Source organism: Mercenaria mercenaria, chromosome 1, assembly GCF_021730395.1.
Source record: "Mercenaria mercenaria strain notata chromosome 1, MADL_Memer_1, whole genome shotgun sequence".
Taxonomy (NCBI): domain Eukaryota; kingdom Metazoa; phylum Mollusca; class Bivalvia; order Venerida; family Veneridae; genus Mercenaria; species Mercenaria mercenaria.
The window spans coordinates 48,478,435-48,501,328 of NC_069361.1; the positions used below are offsets into that span (position 1 = coordinate 48,478,435).

General features: G+C 35.2%; 1 protein-coding gene across 1 annotated transcript in view; it reads right to left on the bottom strand.

Moving 5' to 3' along the window:
* The window catches only part of LOC128557728 (uncharacterized), a 48,932-nt gene that overhangs the window by 23,431 nt on the left and 2,607 nt on the right, over nt 1-22,894 (bottom strand). The window contains exons 3-7 of the mRNA XM_053545813.1: nt 21,911-22,238; nt 12,484-12,550; nt 11,736-11,857; nt 5,555-5,653; nt 2,613-2,672 (exon numbers count right to left, since the gene is read on the bottom strand). Of these exons, the coding sequence (XP_053401788.1) occupies nt 2,613-2,672; nt 5,555-5,653; nt 11,736-11,857; nt 12,484-12,550; nt 21,911-22,238 (676 nt within the window). The remainder of the gene's footprint in view (nt 1-2,612; nt 2,673-5,554; nt 5,654-11,735; nt 11,858-12,483; nt 12,551-21,910; nt 22,239-22,894) is intronic.

The window sequence follows — 22,894 nt, forward strand, 5'->3', positions numbered from 1 at the left end:
TGGTCAAACACATTTTGTTTAAGTTTGGTGAAAATCGGATATGAAATGCTCGACTTAGAGTGCGGACAAGAGTAAAAAGGCCGATTTTTCGATAATTCAAGGGCCGTAACTCCAAAATGCCTGGACCGATTTGGCTAGTTATCGAACTTGGCCGAGGTCTTATAGTTAAACACATTTTGTTCAAGTTTGGTGAAGATCGGATGAGAAATGTTTGAATTAGAGTGCGGACAAGAGTAAAAAGGCCGATTTTTGGTAATTCAAGGGCCATAACTCCAAGACGCCTGGACCGATTTGGCTAGTTATCGAACTTGGCCGAGGTTTTATGGTCAAACACATTTTGTTTAAGTTTGGTGAAAATCCGTTGAGAAATGTTCGACTAAGAGTGCGGGCAAGCTTTGTGACAGACACACATACACACACACACATACACACAGACTGGAGTAAATCAATATATCTCCCACACCACTGTGTGGTGGGAGACATAATAACAAGAGGGCCATGATGACCCTGGATCGCTCACCTGAGTAATATGAGCTACATGTTTCAAATGTCAAACTGATGATAAAATATTAAGAAAGTCAGTAGGTCACATTCATGGTCAATGAAATTCAGTTTTACGATTTGTGTGCAGAACTGTGTATGTCATCAAAATTTCAAGGCTGTATCTTAAAAAACAAGAAAGCAGGTCAGTAGGTCAAGGTCACAGTCAAGTGACATCATATTACTTGGGGTCATCAGGTAATTATAATTGGAAATAGGATCAGATGATTTTTTAAGTATTTTTCCTATATAACTCACATGATAACTAAGTGACCCCAGGGCGGGGCCTCTTTTAACCCCAGGGGCATAATTTGAACAATTTTGGCAGAGGACTACTAGACAATGCATCATATCAAATATCAAAAGCCTAGGTCGTATGGTTTCAGACAAGAAGATTTTTAAAGCTTTTCTCTATATAAGTCTTTATAAAACTTGGGACCCCCAGGGCAGGGCCTGTTTTCACCCAAGGGGTACAATTTGAACAATTTTGGTTGAGGACCATAAGACAATGCTACAAACCAAATATCAAAGGTCTAAGTGTTGTGGTTTCAGACAAGAAGATTTTAAAACTTTTATCTTCTTATATAAATCTATGTAAAATTTGGGACCCCCGGGGCGGGGCCACATTTGTTCCTATGGAGATAATTTGAACAATCTTGGCAGAGGACCACTAGATGATGCTACATACCAAATATCAAAGCCCTAGGCCATGTGGTTTTGTACAAGAAGATTTTCAAAGTTTTCCCTATATAAGTCTATATAAATCATGTGACCTCCGGGGCGGGGCCATATTTGCCCCTAGTGGGATAATTTGAACATTCTTGGTAGAGGACTACTAGATGATGCTACACACCAAATATCAAAGCCCTAGGCAATGTGGTTTTGTACAAGAAGATTTTCAAAGTTTTCCCTAAATAAGTCTATATAAACCATGTGACCCCCAGGGCGGGGCCATATTTGATCCTAGGGGGATAATTTGAACAATTTTGGTAGAGGACTACTAGGTAATGCAACACACCAGATTCTAAAGCCCTAGACCCTGTGGTTTTGGACAAGAAGATTTTTAAAAATTTTCCTTTTGGTTGCCATAGCAACCAGAGTTCTGCATGGAATTCAATTCTTTGAACACATTTGCAAGGGGGCTACCCAAGGATCATTCTTTTGAAGTTTGGTGTAATTCTGCCCAGTGGTTTTTTTTTTAAGAAGATTTTTTTAGAAATTGTTGACGCACGACGCACTACACACGACAGACGACGGACTAAGCACGACGCACGACGGACATCAAGCGGTCACAATAGCTCACCTTGTCACTTCGTGACAGGTGAGCTAAAAATACGAGATACTATTCATTCCATTGGTCAGAAGTGGTTTTGAATATATTCGTTAATAGTTGAATGATTGTTTAAACTTGGTTGACGGACATTTAAGTTGTCTATGTAAGTGGTTATGCACAGCTTTTCCTGGGGTAAAAATAGGTGGTTTCCTACTCGGATAACCTTGTCTTTTACTGCGTGATAGGGTAGGCAAGAAAGGAATATCCCCCTGGCATGTGATCGTTCCATGGTAGTTAGCAAGAGAAATAGTCGGAGAAGATATTTTGATAGAGATATTTTTAGAAACTCGTGGGATATATTCTCGCCGGAAAATGCATTGTCGAACATAAATACTGAATTAAAGCTTGCTGTAAAATCAAGCGAATAACACGTTTGAGTTTTCCTAATTGCATGTGTTTCGGCGTTAAAAGATACTGCAATTTTGATTCCGTATCAGTCGAATATAAAACTTTTAATGAAACGTAAAAGACTTTGCACAGTATGTACCACTGGCATACACACAGTACGATAGTATCCATCACCATCATTCTAAACATGTGAAGGAATAAAAGACAACGATTAAACATGTTTATAGGAAATAACTGGAAATGCTGCTGGTAATATGTTTTGTTGAGTAGTTTAAATAGAATTAAATCAAATTCTAAAAAGTGTATGTAGGAATTTTATTTCCACTAGGGATATGATTTGATAAAATTATAGCTATGCTAAAGAATTAAAATACTATTTATCTACTCTCACCTTGGGACCTGTCTAACCTACTGTCAGAGTTTGCATTTGGTGCACCCTGGTACCTGCATTCTGGATCAGGTGAAATATGAAAAAAAAACTGTAACAGAGTTACCAATACCAACTGCCGAATGTATTATTTATGCACACTGTCATTATGCCCTTCTTATTTCAAAACCTGAGAGCTTAGTGCATAGATCTTGCTACGTAACACTTTGACTTAGTTATTTGGTATACGTTCTACAAATAATGTAAAGGAGAGTTTGTGGACCATACAATTTGACCTTGACCTTTGATTAATAAAATCATCATGTCTTATGAAGCTATGTATCTGCTTCTTTATATACAGCAACAATAGCTAAGCGCCGAAGTAACAAAATGTTACTTTTGACACTACATTACATGAATGAAATTACTTTACCTTTTTATCATTCCAATGAAGGTTTTGAGCTTTGGGCCTAGGTAATGCGGATTACAAAAGATCTAAATGTGTTTACAATCTATTCCGATAATATTAAAACAGCAAGAAGGATGGTTTTAGCAAAATGTTGTCTCATCATGGGGAGCATTTGTGCCAAGTAATATTAAAATTCTTACCTGAATTACTTTGTTTGTTTCATTGGTTCAACAGTATTTCAGTTATATTATGGCTGTCAACTGACTTAACCAGTGTTCCTGGATTCTGTACCAGTACAAAACATATTCTCCGCAAGTTATTGTCAACTTCTCCACATGATTCAGCGATAGAGGATGAACAATTTCAGACACAAAGTATTTTATCAAATGGTCATGCAGAACATATAAGTCTCACCCAGGGATCAAACTCAGGATCCAGTGATCTGTAGAGCTGTGCTCTACCTAGTGAAATAAGCGGGCGAGCGTGCTTCTAAATAATAGTCGACTTTTCCATCATCTTTGCATTTGTATACTATTGATTTATACAGTTGATAAGATTCAAATAGACATGCTTGTTAAACAAAAGAAGTTTCTTTAATTGAATCTTAAAGCATTACTCAAGAAATGTAATTATTGCAAAGTAATTTAGTGTCTCTAAGTTGTATCTGTATTCAATTCACTCATCAATACATATGAATTGTCATTTTCGTTCAAGACTTTAACAATAATGAAAAACTGAGAAAGCTCAACAAATGCTGCTGTCCAGAAGGTGTTGTACTAAATTTTGATGGGAGAATACAGTCTATAATTTTGAGGTCTGCATGACAGTTTTTTACTTTTAAAGTGTTACTAAAATTATATTGATCTAATTGCATTCTTCGGAAAGAAAACCGGTACAGTCACAACAATGACCAGGCTATAAAATATCTGTAATTAAAAAGTATATATGGGTCACTTAATGCGTTTTTAATCAAAATTTCACATTGATGATGAAACATGTTCTAACTTACAATTCTTTCTAGTGAAAAATTTCAACTGCAACTGGTATTATTTACCCTTTTAAACTGTACATTACTACACTACTATACATTAGGTAAACTACCATGAAATTTCAGTGAGATAACAGGATTACTGAAGTGAGGCGGACAGATGTGTTCAACACACATTGCCATTTTCTGAAAAAAAAGAACCTTAGGACAAAACTTTCAAAACCTATTTATGTTTGGCAAAATGAAATTTCAAGAATATTTTAGTACAGATCCTTAGTATTTACAACAACAAAGAATTCTAAAGCACTATACCTTCAGTTCTGTTCAATGCTTGTTATGTTCTGGATGCAATTTATAAACTGTTACAATAAAACGGTATATATTTTAATTGGCCTCGAAGAGAGACTAGACCTTTTACTGCATGTAATATATTTGTTTAGTTTTGTTAACATCACACTGACACAGTAATAAGTCAGATGGAGACCTTCTAGCTTTAATGGTGGAGGAAGACCCAAGGTGTCCCTTTGGGCATTATTTCATCACATGGGGGCACCTGAGTAGAACTACAAAATTTCTGTAAGCAAGCTGAATGTCTTCCTCACATAAAAAAATCCACTCCTCTAGAGAGCCTCGAACCCACATCGGTAAGGGGCAAATGTTTTTCAGGAAGTGACCTTAACCACTACGCCACGGTGGCCCTACTTGCTGCATGTAAATTTGTGTTACACATGCATTTTCTGTTTGCTAGATCAAGGTCTAATTCCAAACTAAAGCTGTCACAGGAGTGACGAATTATACCCCCACAATTCGACTTTGTCAAAGAAGCAATCCAATGTCAAAATCGAACCTCAAAAACATAAGGGGTCATTGCAAGACATGATCAACTTCCCTTTTAAGTTTCGTGATCATAGGCCAAGCGTTCTCAAGTTATCAGCCGGAAATAGTTTAACTGTGACCTTGACCTGTGACCTACTGACCTCAAAATAAATAGGTGTCATTTGTTGGCCATGACAAATCTTCCTATCAACTTTCATAATCCTAGGCCAAAGTGTTATCAAGTTATGGTCAAGAAATGGTTTAACTGTTCCAGGTTACTGTGACCTTGACCTTTGACCTTTTGAACTTGACCTGTATTTTATGATGTTACACATGTGTACCAAATTTATGATCCTTGGCCCAAGCGTTCTCAAGTTGTCATCTCGAAACCGTTTCGCTTTTTCGGGTCATTGTGACCTTGACCTTTGATCGTCTACTGACCTCAAAGTCGACTTTGATCTGTATTGTATGATATTACAGCTGTGTACCAGATATTTTTAAATCTGTCAAACCTTTCATGAGTTATTGTCCGGAAACCATGAAAATCAACAGAACGGCCGATAGACAGACCGACCGACCGACAAGCTCACTCCTATATACATTGCCCCTCAAACTTGGTTTGTTGGGGTATAATTATCTAGGCTAATGATGTTGAGACATTATTCACCAACATTCATAACCACCATCACCAAAGCAGATTGTTTCCATGAACTTCACTTTATCATCAAAAGATTTAAGTGTTTATGTACTTACGTGGTGCATTTTGTTTCTTCTTGGAACGACGATTCAAATAGGTCACACCAAAAAGTACAAGTAGTCCTAAAACAGCACCAGTAAGAACAACTAGGATCACTGAAAATGTAAATAACATATAAAAGTATGACTATGGTACCACTACCTTACTAAGACATCTAGATATCATAATTCATCAAGAGTGTAAATCAATTTCAATATTAGACATTTCTAAAGTAAACGTAAATCGGAAACGGATTACTGAATCCGTAAATGTTATTTGCAAATAATCGTCTAAGGGAGGTTACTATTGCATTACTATTGGATGAAATTGTTTCCCATAGACCACAAATTAGCCTAAAATTTTACGGATTCAGTATTCCGTTTCGTAATTACGTTTACGTTAGAAAGGTCTAATAGGAACTTTCACTAAATTAAAGGAATATAATTATAAATCATCAAATTAGTTCTGTCTAACTATACATGACAAGAAAGGTAACTTCGCCTAAAGTTAAAATGTTCTTATACACTCAACTAAGGAAAACGTTTATATTCCAATTAAAATTACTCAAGTTATAGAGTGGACACTGTCAATACACACTTTTGACTGTTAAAGGGTCTAACCTACAGATAATGGTCTGAACTAGCTGGTAGTCAGACTTCACCGAGAATATATAGTCATACACCATCTGTACAATTACTGTTGTTAAGAAACATTGGACTGGTTATTTAATCTGACCTATCATTTATTTAGTTTATGAAACGAAGCCCTGTTAGTTAGACCCTACCGGTCTACGTCAATAAACGGTGACTTATCCATCGGGGACTGTCTTATATTAATCCGAAATTAATTTTGGTCAAATGGCTGAAGTCTCCAGAAATCCAAAATGGCGACCAAGATGGGCGCCAATTTTAGACAATGGTTTAATAAAAATCTTTCATTGATATCTCTTACAGATATAAAGATAGAACTAACAATCTTCTTTTCTGTACAATGTCACTATATGCTCTTTATTATGCCCACATTCAAAGAAGGAGGGGTATATTATTTTGCAGATGTCGGTTGGTTGGTCTTTCGGTCTGTCGGTATATAGACCAATCCGTTTCCGGATGATAACTCGAGAACACTTGGGCTTAGGGTCATGAAATTTGATAGGGACGTAAGTTATGAGCAGCAAATGACCCTTATTGATTTCGAGGTCAGCAGGTGAAAGGTCAAGGTCACAGTGATCCGGAAGAGTTAAATGATTTCCGGATGATAACTCAAGAACGCTTGGGCCTAGGATCACGAAAGATGATAGAGAGGTTTATCATGACCAGCAGATGACTCTTATAAATTTTGAGGTCAGTAGTTCAAAGGTCAAGGTCACAGTGACCCAGAACATTTAAACGATTTCCAGATGAAGGTCAAGAAGACTTGGGCCTAGGATCATGAAAATTGATAGGGAGGTTGGTCATGACCAGCAGACGACCCCTATTCATTTAGAGATCAGAGGTCAAGGTCACAGTTAAACCATTCCCAGACAATAACTCGAGAATGCGTAGGCCTAGGATCGTGAAAGTTGATAGGAAGGTTAATCATGATCAGCAGATGACCCCTATTGATTTTGAGATCAACAAGTCAAAGGTCAAGGTCACATTGATCCAGAACAAAAGAACTTTTGTGTACAGTGACCAAATAATTTCTGTTCCTTGTGCAATTAATGAATGCATTAAGGGGACATTTCGTGTTCTACGAGCTCTTGTAACATTTGAATGTTTCATTGTCGCACTAGGTGCAAAATATTACAGTAAAAATTGCATGACGTTTATTGTGTCACTTTGAGTTGTCGTGTAAATAAGAAGCTGTAAAAAAACACACTTACCATGTTATGCAACTTCATATCAGTTTAATATCACAGTTTTAAGTATAAAATTGACTTTCAAAACAACAACAACAAAAAAAACATATATCATCCCACTCATACTGTAACGGAACAATAATCACACAACTTTAGGCCCATGAAAATGTCAACCAATGGCTCGATCAATAAAAACTGGAAAAGTATATATCCATATAGCGTATCTATTGTGCAAAAAACATACATAAATCTGAAGTTCCATTTTAACTGTCACATTTATTAAAAAAATCCAGTCATGTAAAAAACGTGTGAATGTTTAATGTATATGAATGAACTTGAAATAGTAAATGATACTCGGCTGGAAAAAGTATAACTATCTACTTTGACGAATTATTCATAAAATGTTGCCCATGAGACAATATCGTTGTTTTTGCAACTGCATGGTAAAAAGATTGATTACTACATGGTGAAATGTTACAACTTACGGATTTTAGTACATAACATTAAAGCATATTAGGTGCATGTATGTGGTTCTCTGGCTTCCCCTAATTTTTATAACGTATCTATCTGATTTTAAAGGGACAAAAATTTAACAGTCACATTTTATGCAAAAGCCTATCCAGGTAAAACGCATTTGCACTTCATGTTTGAAACTAATAGGTAAGAAAATTAAGTTTATTGATTGTCATACATAAGGGTAAAGTGACGTTATTTCAACACAAATGTATGCATCCGAGTGAAGCCAAAGGCAAAATCGTCCATATGAAGCTTATTATAATTTAATTTGCTCAAATATATCGTACACATACTTTAATTTGATTTTACTTACTTTACGATAGTTTGACACATATTAATGGTACAACACACTTTGATAAGTTGTATTAGCAAATACACATATTGAACAGAATTTTCAATAATTTGTATGTTAGGTGGAGAATCAATGATTTAATATTACTTGAAAATTATGCACAATATGGCGGATGCAAGTAGTCTTATTTAGAAAATGCTGGTAATCTAATTAAGGCGCGTAAGCGCCATCATATAATGGTACATAACTCTATATGATAAACACACAATTTGAATTATAGTTGCATATTATATCCGTGTGTTTAATGTTTGACTACAATAGCGGAATGAAGTAATCGTGCAAGCAAAAATACACACAGATAGCGACTTTAACATTATTCTGCTACTTAGTTTATCACATGTTATGAAACCACACACCACGACAGAAATATTGTATTAACGTGTAAATTGTCTATATGAAAATATAATCATCGAATATTTCCAGGTCAGTTTTAGACAAATATCTAATCGGTTACAAATATTTTTTCCGCTATTTTATGTTCTTACCAAATATTGTCGCTAATCTTCAGTCTAACGTCTTAAAATACACTTATAATTTAAAATGAATCTGGAAATCACTGTTTTAAATATGTATAAATTAATGTATGTGGTTATATATATTTGTATGTATGTGACAAATGATACATATATTTATACAATATTTCTGAGTATATAACACATGAAAGGAATAATGGAATAATGGAAGTCTCAGTTATTTCATGTCAATTTGCTAATTAAAATAGTCACGTGTAATGCACTATTTATCATCATGTACTTGTAATACAATTTAGCGGTGTGTAACCTTCTAGCTTATTCATGAAAATCTTAAAGGTATCTTTTATGATATTATTACTAGTATTTCGAAACATTTCAAGTATATAACCTCGTTTTTTTCAGTTTTGTAGATGCACTGTAGTAACTGTTTTTGCGGCAGTGACATAAAGTAAACGTATTTAAATAACATACGTGCTGAATTTCGTGACCTTGCAGGTTGGTGGATGCCACTACGAATTTGCCGTATCTGCATCCTCCTGACAGCAGTGGTCATCTAAATTGATGATTAACATTATTTGTTTTTTCTTTTCAATCAGAAGTATTTAAAGGGCCAAAAAAAAACATATAAAGAGGATTAAATTGCAGATACGCTTTTTAATAATGTTTGACACAAAGGTGACCTTTGACCTTGAAATTGACATTGACTTGAATATTTTTGATAATTATACACTCAGTTCCAAAAGCAAGTGTGCACTTAGTTTTCTGTTATTTTTTTCTCGGTTATTTTCATGAAAACTTATAATGTTTGGTACCAAAATTTAAATCAGTTCGTAAACAAATTGGTGTGCATTTTAGATTTTGAGTTATACCTGAGAGTTAGTGTATGAAAAAATGAAACAAAAACGTCGGGGACTTTTTTGAAATATTTAAACTTAAAAAGTGCACAATTTCTTTTGGAACTGAGTATATATGGATATGTTTTTCAATTGATGTCGGATATGCATACATTCAAAACAAGTATGTTTTCAGTTTTTATACAAATAAACTACCAGTTACAATACATGTTTTGTCTGCTTTCCTCATAATTTAGCGGTCATCTTGGACGCCATCTTTAATTTCTGGATTATCCGACCATTTTGATTAAAATGAAATTTTGTTTCGTATTTTGCAGACCATGACTAACATTTTGATATATAAAAGTTAATGTTTACAGACGTAACCAGTTGACCCCCAAAATAAGCATGATATACTGAATCATTTCCTACACTATTTGTGATATCTACCTAAGATCAAAGTTTAAGAACTCTAGCTTTGACTTTACCATTGGCTTTTACTCTGGAAATTCTAATCCAAACTGCTAACCTAGATGTTATAGTGATACACGCTCTGCATTAAGACCGAGTTTGTTCCAAGGAAATCTATTCTGTTTTTGGGCAGACACTGTCAATTATCATTCCTTTTACTTTTTTTTTCAAGTGTAATAAAGCTAGAACTAGAAAATGCTTTTGTAGAAAAACACATGTCTCCCCCAAAGCATAGTAAGAATTACAAGAATTCAATAAGGGACACGAGCGAAAGTAAAAGAGACACTGATGGTTTGCTTAGTGATGGAAAGGGATCATCCACTTGGCATGTCCAATCCCATGACATTTAAATGTTCTGGGTCACAAGGTTCACAAGTTGTGGATTGGAAACAGTTTTCCATGTTTTTGCCCAGTGACCTTGACCTTCGAAAGAATAGCCCAAAGATTACGACCGCTCATCCCGTGAAGATTCAACGTTCTTGGTCAAGATTTTTTTTTTAGAATTAGATTCACACCGATAAAATTTGTGTCATATGGTAAAATTTCCAGCTTTTGGCGGTAGAACAAGACCCCTCGGGGCATTGTGTAAAGGATGGATGGCCACATGGGTTGAACCAACATTTTTTGAGCCAGATGGACGGCATTCCAACACTGAGGTTCTGAACAAGCATTATACAAAAGATAATTTTGGAGAATATTTTTAAAACTCCAATCAATGTGTTTTCTCTATGTTTTTACAAACATGGTAAGTGGACAAATATGTAGTAAGCTGTAAATTTGCCTATGGAATATGGCAAAAACTTCTCAAATGTTGTGTCCTCATTAACTTTATTCGTAATAATTTCCGTTTTATCTGAAAATATTACAAGAGGATCAACCCTTTATCACGTACCAGAGTTCCACACTTAAAAGAAGATTTTTAATGTTTTCCATGTATAAAACATTATTGTGCCATGCAGGCATAGTAAGATCAATCTCCAGCAGACATGTTTTTTTTCCTTTTATCTTTGCAAAAACAAATTAAGACTGCTGTAAGAAATTTAGTAGAATGTCACCTTAAAACATTTCTATGATATCATTTTGAAATCAGACCAGTAGTTTAACCAAGCCCTAATACTGTCAAGATTTTGAACAAATCTGATTCACTAACTATCTTCAAGTTGTTAGAAAATCAAACAAGGAACATTTGTATAAAATTATCTTTAAAATCAGGACAAGAGATTCTGACAAGAATTTAAAAAAAAAAAAAAAAAAAAAAAAAAATTCTAGATACTGCTTTCCAGAAGAAGCATATGTCTACTCCATATTATTGCATTTAAAGAAAATGTTGACATGTTATGCAATACCCAGCCATATAACAAAGACATTTTATGTTAACAACTGAAGAAAAGGAAAAAAAAACTTTTATAAAATGTGTATGCAATTATAACTTATCAACAACTAGATGTTTGTAGATAAGAGTCAGATGGGCCCAACTCCTGTTACTGTAATATGGTTTCATGATTCTTGGTCAAATATTTTTTATGATATATGCAACATTAATTTTTAAGTACTTTATTTGTACATTTTTACTGAGTAAAGTTACATAACTCTTGGCTGGCTGGGTGAAATCACAAATAGATCACCAGCTGCGCAATTTCCCATGCAATTTTACATTCCATCGCATACAAGGTACTGGAGTGCGCCAAAGAAAGCAACTTTCTCAGAAAGACGTACCATTAGAAGCTACAGTCTTAATGTCTGGGACATCAGATGGAAAATCATATCGTGCAGGTGTTGTAAATGCAGCTGGCAGTGCTGGAGTAACATTAACAATGCTTTCATTCCTATTGCCATTCCTGTAAAAAAAGTAAATAAATAAATTCTACTAAATTAGTAGTCCAAAATTGTTTCGTATTTTGCTTATAATCTGTCAATGAAACCAACAAAATTGGTAAAATCTAGAGTGCAAACGACCATTTTTAAAGCTAGTTTCAACAAACAGATTCCGTTTTTTTAATTTTAAAGTTCCATGAAAATCCATTAAAGGGGTTTAGGAGATACAGAGCAGACACAAAATGGAAGGCTCAAATATTTGAACTTGATTGTGACTTTGACATTGAGCCGACATGGCTGACTCATAAGCTCTGCACATTGTCTTGATGACGTGATCATTTGACCCAAGTGTCATGAAAATTCTTAAAGGGGTTTAAGTTATATGGAGCGGACATATTTACGGACGAAAGGACGGAAACCATTCCTTTAACCCCCTTCTCACAACTCGTTGCGTTGGATTAGTAATGCTTTCCTATGCTGTATTGCGTTTTGACCTAGATGAGTCAAAAAGCAAACTAGTATGAGATTTTCTTGACAGTAACATCCAGACCATGTTTCATTAAGATTCGGCAAAAAATGTGACCTCAAGACCATTAACAATTAAACTGATGACAAGGACACATGCAATCACTTATGTGAATACACTTACTTCTGTTTGCAAATGAAGTCCGGAGCTTTTCTTACAAATTCATCCTTGCCATTAGGACAAGTCCCATCTGAAATAAAAAATGACAGAAGTATGCAATAAAAGGCCCAACACAGGTTGAGAGAAAACAGGTATGGACACCTATACAACAAAATTCATGAGCATTGCAAGTATATTACTGTAAATCTGGTATTATTCGCGGTGTTTTTATTTTCGCTATTTTTCGCGAAATAGGTGCATCGCGAATTAATAAATCCGCGTAGTTTTCCTTCCATAACATACAGACATATCCGAAAGAAAATGTCCGAAATATGGTCAATTTCAGCAATGAATACTAGCCGCCTGTACACGATGTTTATTAAAAGAACTTCAATTTATTTCAGTATGTTATGAAAAAATATAATAAAAATCATCGAAATTACATTTCATGTAGAATATACTGCTTAAAGACAGAATTAACGCTAAGGTCTAGAGGTTGGATTTACATGCAGCTGGCACGGAAATATATATAACATAATATCCTGGTCAAGGCACTGGAAATTCCTGAGATGCTCTCCAAGAGGCCTGTACTGGTTCTTTCCAGTAAAAACGGCTTCGCGTGATCGGTGCTATACACCGGGCACGTTAAAGAACCAGACTGTCTATTCGCAAAGAGCTAGGCTAAGTTAGCCGGACGGCTTGTATCTAAAAGGATTTCTCTCTATCTGTTCTGGGGGGCTTTATCTCACTCTGTCCCTCTGGTCAGATCGCTCTGTGTCTGTACTAGTAGAGGATGAATTTCGCGCCCTGTGTGGCTGCGTTTGCTATATGTAAAGCGTGAACGTGGTTATCATGAAAATGGCGCTACATAAATCTGGTATAATAATAATAATAATAATAATAATAACTCTGTTTTTAACAGGTTACGCAGAGCATCTCCTTGATGCACTTTGTATGTGTCAAACAAACAGTGATTTTTTACACATACTGTTAGATAACAATAGGGATTGTTTAGATAACAATAGGGATTGTTTAGATAGCAATAGGGATTGTTTAGATAACAATTTGGATTAGCAACAATGTGTCACGCCATTGTATTATATACTTTGTACCGTACAAATATTTATGAAATGACTGTAACAAACTTTGAACATTTTATCAGCTATTAAATGTAATAAGAATAATCGCCCGTAAATTGAATAAAGAATTAAAAATCTCTCTTTCAATTTCAGTCAAACAAAAGCAATTTGTCGATTACTAATACGAAATAGCCGTTACGGACCATGCATTTAACGAGTCTTTGGCGTGCATAAATTCGTTACGATACGGAATAATGGACATTAATGTAATCACAACTTCTGGATTTGAAATTTCACTAATATAAGATAAGGACCTTCGCGATTTTAAATTTCTGACCCTCCTCTCGCGAATTCATAAATCCGCGAAATAATTCAGGGTGCGGGAATTCGCGAAATAAAGATCACGCGAGTATAAAGTGATTTACAGTATTCGCATGTAAGCTAGATACTAACAGCTGAACCCCTCTAAACCAAACAGCCTCTGGACCAAAGTAAAAGTTCAGTTGAGAGAGCTGTTTTGTTGGTGGAACATGTGCTGCATTTCATAAAGTATCATACAATTACTAAGCAACCTGATTATTTCCTTATCTTGTTTAGTTACTGTATGAAAAACACCATTACAATTTTATTTTTGTTTGTTTGTTTAGGGTTTAACACCGTTTTTAAACAGTATTTCAGTCATGTAATGGCGGGCAGTTAACCTAACCAGTCTTCCTGGTTTCTGTACCAGTACAAACCTGTTCTCCGCAAGTAACTGCCAACTTTCCCATATGAATTACCAGAGCTGGAGGGCGAATGATTTCAGATACAAAGTCTTCTATCAAATCGTCACGGAAAACATATGCCCCGCCCGGGGATCGAACTCGCGATCCGTAGACCAACACTATTCCTACTGAGCTAAGCGGGCGGACATATGCTAAGAAAAAGAGTAAATTCTGATAATTATGATAAAAGGCAAGTGCCGAAATTCTGATTGCCTCCAAATTGTCTGTTTTTCAAATGTAATTTGTTGTTAAATAAACAGGGTTTCTGTCTAGGAAAATAACTCAGTTTCAGGAATAGAGAAGTTTCATTTTATATTGGTATTTTTTCTAAAGTAATAAGAAGACAAATTTTGGGATTGCAAAACTTGCTCAGTATGGTGGGGTTCCAGTGTTCAGAAATACCGGTTTGGAGGTGTTAAAGTATACCAACATACATGACAAAAAAGCTTTTACATAAACCCAACATTTTATAAAGTATCAGGGGTGAAGTTGGACTATGATATGGTGCAAGAGAGTTGAAGGCATGCTCTCACTTAAAACTTTATGGATTGCATGCAGAACCAATAGTTGAAGGCAAATCTAGGACCAAACTTTACGAACATTAGAAATGTGGATTTAACTCCCAATGGTTCCTTTCAATTATGTTTAATATTAAATTATGTGAAGGCTTTTTGTCCTTAAGTGTCTATGTAGTTATACTCAGTAAGAATCAATTCATTAAAAATATTGTTGGTAATTCATTTGTAGAAATAACTAGATCCGTGTCCACTGGTGCCCCCACTTACGATCATTGTATGGTCATAGGTTACTTGCTGATCATGCAAGACAGGGCAAAACTTAATATTATTTTTTTGTTGGGGAAGGGGGCCTACGTCAATATTTTTTATATGTTGTTTCTTTAAATACAGCTTTGAAAACTGGCCTGCAAACAGAGGCTGCAAAGCTTTTTTCGTTTGTACAAAAGCTAGATTCCAAATGCAGTTTAAACAATAACTAAACAAATTTTCAATAATTCATTGACAAACATTTAAATTTTCCAATGTAGATGACTTGTCGATTCTGTGTTCCCCAATTTTAAAGATTTGCAATGAACAAGAGCTCGTAGAACACGCAATTACCCCTCAATGCATTGCACAAGGCAGACAAATTTGGTCACTGTTCACAAAAGTTTTACTGTTCTGGGTGAAGATAACCTTGACATTGACCTATTAATCTCAAAATCAATAGGGTCTATGCTGGTCATGATCAACCTCCTTATTAATTTCCATGATCCTATGCCCCAGCGTTTTGGAGTAACTATCCGAAAACGGATTAGTCTACATACCAAAAGACCGACCGATCGACAAACCGACATCTGCAAAATAATATACACCACAATTTCGGAGGGGCATAAAAGCCCAATTAGAGCAGATGTCTTTTTCCTTAAAGTCCTTAGGAAATGATTTTTAAAACTTTTCCACAAAGTCCTGACACACATGTTACCGTTTTAGTATCTATTTTAATATCTGACTAGTGGTTTAGGAGGAAACGGAATGTGAAGATTTTCTTCTGTTTAGTCCTAGTGGCTATGTAGTTTAAAAATAAGAAAAATATTAGTTAAAACTGCTGGAAAATTGTCACCTAAAACGTATTTCTGTGAAAGTATTAAAAATCAAAAGTAAAAGATCAACCAAAAATCATTTGTGTGAAACTATGTTAAAATCTGGCCTGCAGTTTCTGACAAGATGATTTCTAAAGTTTTCGTTGTATACATTTAGGTTTGCACTGGTCGCAAAGGCAGAATCATTTAGCAACCAGCAGGCTAAAGGCTAAACGCTAAAGTTTGCATTATAAACATCTTGGGAAGTGACTACACATCCTGGAGAATCAGAATAACATGATTATTCGTAGTAGAGGGTCATTCAAGAAGTATTTCTGAGACATCGTTTTACAACAGGATCAGCAGTATATTTGTTTTGTGTTTAGTACTGTTTTAACAGCATTTTAGTTATACAAGAGGGTCACAGTTGTCATATATCGCTCCCTTGAGTTTATTTGCCGTGAACATAGTTCTATGCGAACTCTTAGTAAACACACACTATAAGAGAATAGATCAAGGTAAAGATTATTCAAGAAAACTATTGAAACCTGTTAAAAATTATACAGGTGGTCCAAAGTTCTAGTAGGTCTGTAGGTCACAATTAAGACTTTTCAAGATGAGTATTGAAATCAAAAATTATATATATGTAAAATAGGTCAGTTGATCAGTAAGTCAAGATTAAGACTATTCAAAATAAGAATTTAAATCTGTATCAAACATTATACATGTCGTCCAAATGTCTTTGCTGTAACTTTAAAAATGAAAAAGTAGGTCAGTAGGTCAAGAATAAGACTACTGAAAATAAGAACCGTCACTGAAATCTGTATCAAACATTATATATGTCGTCTAAATGTCTTTGCTGTAACTTACGAAACAGAAACAAGAAAGTATGTCACAATAATTAATATTCAAAATGAGTAATGAAACATGTATTAAACGTTATACAGGTTGTCCAAATCTGTGTGCTGTAGCTTCAAAAACAAGATAGTAGGTCAGCAAGTCAGGTTTAAGAGAGTTATAAACATGATCCAAATTTCTATGCTGTACCTTCAAAAACAAGGAAGTAGGTCAGTAGGTCATGATTAAGAGTATCCTAGATGAGTATTGAAATCTGTATCAAACATTATACTTATGGTCCAAATTTCTATGCTGTAACTAAAAATGAAGAAGTAGATCAGTAGGTCACCGTTAAGACTGTTCTAAATGAGTATTGAAATCCGTATCGAAGGTTAGACTTGTGGTCAAGATTTCATTTCTTTGCAATAATCACAACAACAAAAATGTTTATGTAAAACAAGCTTGTCATTTGATTTGAGAGGGTAGCCCAATTTATGACCCTACATGGCCCAGTATCAAACTTGGCCTAGGAATCATCAAGATAAACATTCTGACCAAGTTTCATGAAGAAAGGGTCATAAATGTGGCCTCGGAGTGTTAAGAAGCTTTTCGTTTAATTTGACTGTTTGACCTAGTTTTGATCCAAAATGACCAAATTGACCTTGGCGTAGGAATCATCAAGATAAAATTCTGTGCAAGTTTATTTTAAATCAAAGGATAAATGAAAACTCTATATGGCATAAAGGGCCAAAATAAAACGCTTAACCCCTTTAAGTAGAACCATAGTATCCATGATGGATTTAAGCTGATTTTCGAAAGGAATAGAGGTCTTATTGTAACTAAATATGTGCGCAAGTTTGGTTAAATCTTAATGTAAAATTTTACTTCTATCGTGTTCAAAAGGTAAAAAATAAAAAAGGTTCTTTCAGGGGACAATCAGGGGCCGTAATACCGGATACTATAATTGGATCGGATGGATTTATCATGGTATCCAAGATCTAATGTCGCAAAGATAGTTTGCAAGTTAGTATCAAATCTAACCATAAATGAAGTCTATATGTGACTGCAATAGCCAAAATAGGAAATTTTGGCTCTTAAAGGGGTCATAACTCTGGATCGCATGATGGGATCAGGCCAGTTTTCGACAGGAACCGAGATATTATGCCAATACAACAATTGATTAAAATCAAATGCAAAATGTGGTTTCTATCGTGTTCAAAAGCCAAAGTTTGGGCCATTTAAAGGCCAAAGCTCTGGAACGCATGATGAGATCTGGCCAGTTTTCGACGGGAACCGAGATATTATACCGTTTCATATTGTGAGCAAGTTTGTTTAAAATTGATTGCAAAATGTTGACACAAGAAATTGAGGACGGACGGACGACCGACGATCACAAAATCTCACCTTGTCACTACGTGACAGGTGAGGTAATTATGTCTAGCATTTAACCTAACAATTGTTTCTGGATGCTGCACCAGTACAAACCTGTTCTCTTGGGGAAACTTTTCCATGTGAATCAGATGACAAATAATTTCAAACACAATGTATTTTATCAAATTGCTACAGAAAACATATGCCTCTTTCTGGGGATCAAATTCACAATTCCGTGAAAAGAAGATCTGTGATCTCCATATTGACTTAAGCAGGTGACACCGACACAGCAGTTTAAGAGATGCTGTCTGAACATTTTACTCTTTAGCTCTGGTGGCCATGTTCTTTGAAGAATCAGAAAAATTTGAGCACGCTTTATAAAATGTCACACAAGTAAGGAACATTTGTGTAAAATCATTTTCAAATTGGGCTAGCAATTTTTAAAGTTTTTACTTCAAGCAGAACAGAAAGTAACCTATCCGTTGGTGGTCATGTGTGATTGCATTTTTCTACTTATATGCATAGCGACATTGACCTCGATCCCAGTGGCTAAATATACAACCCAAGCCTTTGTCCTTATAAAGTTATAAAGTCATAATAACGTTTCACCTTTGACGTGGCTCCAAGTCACGATTCTCAGCTAAGTCATTGCACTAAATTGCTACACACAAAGTTTAATTATAATATTTGCCATAAGCTGTTTTCTTTTGTAATCTTGACCTTGACCTCAGCAACTACAAATATAATTCTAACGTTTCTTTCCTTTCTTTCCTAAAAGGATGTCAAATAAATTGAAAACCACCTGCTTCATTTAAAGAGTTTAAACAGACCAACTTGATAAGTAAAAACGGGACATACATTAAGAGATGGATACAGCCTGCAGTGTGACCATTTTCACTGTTTATAATACATTATCCTTGCTAAAACTGTACGTCTGTTCTAGTTTACTGCTTTTCATCTTCAAGACATGAGGTATTTCACATCGACAAACCATTGGTCAAATAATTCAATTTATTGCATTAGCCAAATTTACCTAGCTACAACTTTTAGTACACAACTGTCAACTGTTTACTACTGACTTACTTTAATTCAATAATCAACCTTGTTAAGTCTTGGTTTAAAACTTTATAAGACTATTTGCATTCCTGGCTTTTTAACGGTTATTTTACCTTCTACAAACATATCAAATTCTTCAACAAGTATACATTAATTACAACATTGAACAAAAAAACTAACCTGCAGGACAACTTATATCATGAGGCAAACCCGCGAACTGTATGCTGTTCAAACACTTTAAATTCTCTTCCGTGCTAATATTATTCTTGCAATGCATCTTTTCCCATAAATAAAATCTGTGGTCTGATGATTGGCAAGTAGCATCTGCACGAGCTTCACATGTAGACGATGTCGGATGTTTTATTTGACAGCCTAGGAATCATCAAGATAAAATTCTGTGCACGTTTATTTCAAATCAAAGGATAAATGAAACCTCTATATTTGGATAAAGGGCCAAAATAAAATGCTTGTCCCATTAAGTAGAACTGTAGAACCCATGATGGAATCAAGCAGATGTTCGAAAAGAACAAAGGTCTTATTGTAACTAAAAATGTGTGTAAGTTTGGTTAAATCTTAATATAAGATTGCACTTCTATCGTGTTCACAAGGTAAAAAAAATGGCTCTTTCTGGGGACAATCAGGAGCCGTTACACCGGAAACTCTATTGTATCGGATGGATTTATCATGGTATCCAAGATCTATTGTCGTAAAGATATTATGCAAGTTTGTATCAAATCAAACCGAAAATGAAGTCTCTATGTGGCTGCATAACTCTGGAACGCATGATGGGATCAGGCCAGTTTTCGAAAGAACCGAGATATTATGCCTATAGAATTGATTAAAATCAAATGCAAAAAGTGGTTTCCATCGTGTTCACAAGCCTAAATTTGGGCCATTTAAGGGACCATAGCTCTGGAACGCTTGATGAGATCTGGCAAGTTTTTGAAGGGAACTGAGATATTATACCAATTCAAATTGTGCGCAAGTTTTTTTAGAATTGATTGCAAAATGTTGTCACAGGAAATTGAGGACGGACGGACGACCGACGATCACAAAGTCTCACCTTGTCACTACGTGAGAGGTGGGCTAATAATGTATAGCATTTAACCTAACAATTGTTCCTGGATGCTGTACCAGTACAAACCTGTTCTCTGGTGGAAATTTGTCAATGCGAATAAGATGACAAATAATTTCAAATACAATGTATTTTATCAAATTGCTACAGAAAACATATGCCTCGTTCTGGGGATCAAACTCACAATCGCGTGATAAGAATATATATGATCTCCATATTGACTTTAGCAGGTGACACCAACACAGCAGTTTAAGAGATGTTGTCTGAACATTTTAATTTTTAGCTCTGGTGGCCATGTTCTTTGAAATATCAGAATAATTTGAGCACTCTTATAAAATATCACACATGGAAGGAACATTTATTTAAAATCATTGTCAAATTGGGCTAGCAGTTTTTAAAGTCTTTTCTTCACACAGAGCAGAAACAGACCTATCCCCTGGCGGCCATGTGAGAATACATTTTTCTACTTATATGCATAGCGACATTGACCTCGATCCCAGTAGCTAAGCATACAACCCAAGCCTTTGTCTTTATAAATTTATAAAGCCATAATAAAGTTTCACCTTTGACTTGGCTCTAAGACACAATTCTCAGCTAGGTCAATGCACAAAATTGCTACACACCGAATTTCATTACAATATTAGCCATAAACTGTTTTCTTTTGTAACCTTGACCTTGACCTCAGCAGCTACAAATATAATTCCATCGTTTCTTTCCTTTCTTTCCTAAAAGGATGTCAATGAGACTGGAACCCACCCGTTTCATGCAAAGGGTTTAAACAGACCAACTTGATAAATAATAAGGGGTCATTAAGAGATGGATCCAGCCTGCAGTGTGACCATTTTCACAGTTTATAATATATTAACCTTGCTAAAACTGTACGTCTGTTTTAGTTTACTGCTTTTCATCTTCAAGACATGAGGTATTTCACATCGACAAACCATTGGTCAAATAATTCAATTTATTGCATTAGCCAAATTTACCTAGCTACAACTTTTAGTACACATCTGTCAACTGTTTACAACTTACTTACTTTAATTCAATAATCCACCTTGTTAAGTCTTGGTTTAAAACTTTATAAGACTATTTGCATTTCTGGCTTTTTAACGGTTATTTTACCTTCTACAAACATATCAAATTCTTCAACAAGTATACATTAATTACAACATTGAACAAAAAACTAACCTGCAGGACAACTTATGTCATGAGGCAAACCCTCGAACTGCCTGCTGTTCAAACACTTTAAATTCTCTCCCATGCTAAAATTATTCTTGCAATGCATTTTTCCCCATAAAAAAACTTTATGGGTAATAAGGGGTCATTATCAAAATGTATCCAGCCTGCAGTGTGACCATTTTCACTGTTTATAATACATTACCTTGCAAAAACTGTACGTCTGTTCTAGTTTACTGCTTTTCATCTTCAAGGCATGAGGTATTTCACATCGACAGACCGTTGGTCAAATAATTCAATTTATTGCATTGGCCAAATTTACCTAGCTACAACTTTTAGTAAACAACTGTCAACTTGTTACTACTTACCTACTTTAATTCAATAATCAACCTTGTTAAATCTTGGTTTAAAATTTATAACTGAATTTCTGGCTTTTTACGGTTGTTTCACCTTGTACAAATATATCGAATATTTCAACAAGTATACATTAATTACTACATTGAACAAAAACACTAACCTATAGGACAACTTATATCTTGCGGCAAACATTCGAACTGCATGCTGTTCAAACACACTAAATTCTCTCCAATGCTACAATTGTTCTTGCAATGCATTTTTGCCCATAAATAAAATCTGTGGTCTGATGATGGGCAAGTAGCATCTGCAGGAGCTTCACAGGTAGACGATGTCAGATGTGGTATTTGACAGACTGTTGCCTTATTCATATCATGTGTACTTCTCCCTTCCGACTTCCTGACGTAACAGCTTTCGGCCGTATCTTTTATTGCAGCACCCTGTACCTCCAAACACACCTTCGAGAGCAATATCAGATATATCCACCATTTCTGAAAAGGAAGTACCCAGAATAATGACAGGATCTACTTGAACGGAATGGTGATTATTACAGTAATCATAAGATTTACTAAAAGCCACTTTGAGATTAGGAACACGCCAAGTTGTTTTTTCTGATTGAAGTTCTCATTTTCAGGGTTTTTTTAAAAAAAAAGAGCTTCTGCGGACAACAACGCTTGATTATTCAACACCCAAGTCAATTGAATTAATATATGTCAAAAAAGGACAACAATTTTGTAAAACTGACAAACAGTGTCATTGAACCTGAACAATGTTGCATCCATTCTCATTATTTTGTACTGAGTTACCAGCTTATTTATAAAACTAAACAAAAAATTGCTAAGTGTAGGGAAGGGGCATATTTTTGTAAAACTGCCAGGTTGACATATGACCCTTGTGCAATACATGTCAGACCATCACAGTGAACAAGAATGAGAAGTTTCAATCCCTCTCCATTTGTCAGTGCCGAGATACCAGCTTACATACAGATACTTAATCGAAAACTGCTAATTCTAAAAACGGGCACACTTTAGTAAACATGATTAGTGGAGTCATGGAATCTGTGCATTGCATGTCAGATCATCACAGTAAATAAGAGTGCAACTTGAGTATTAAGGGTCATAAGTGAATTTACTGAACTGACTGGTTA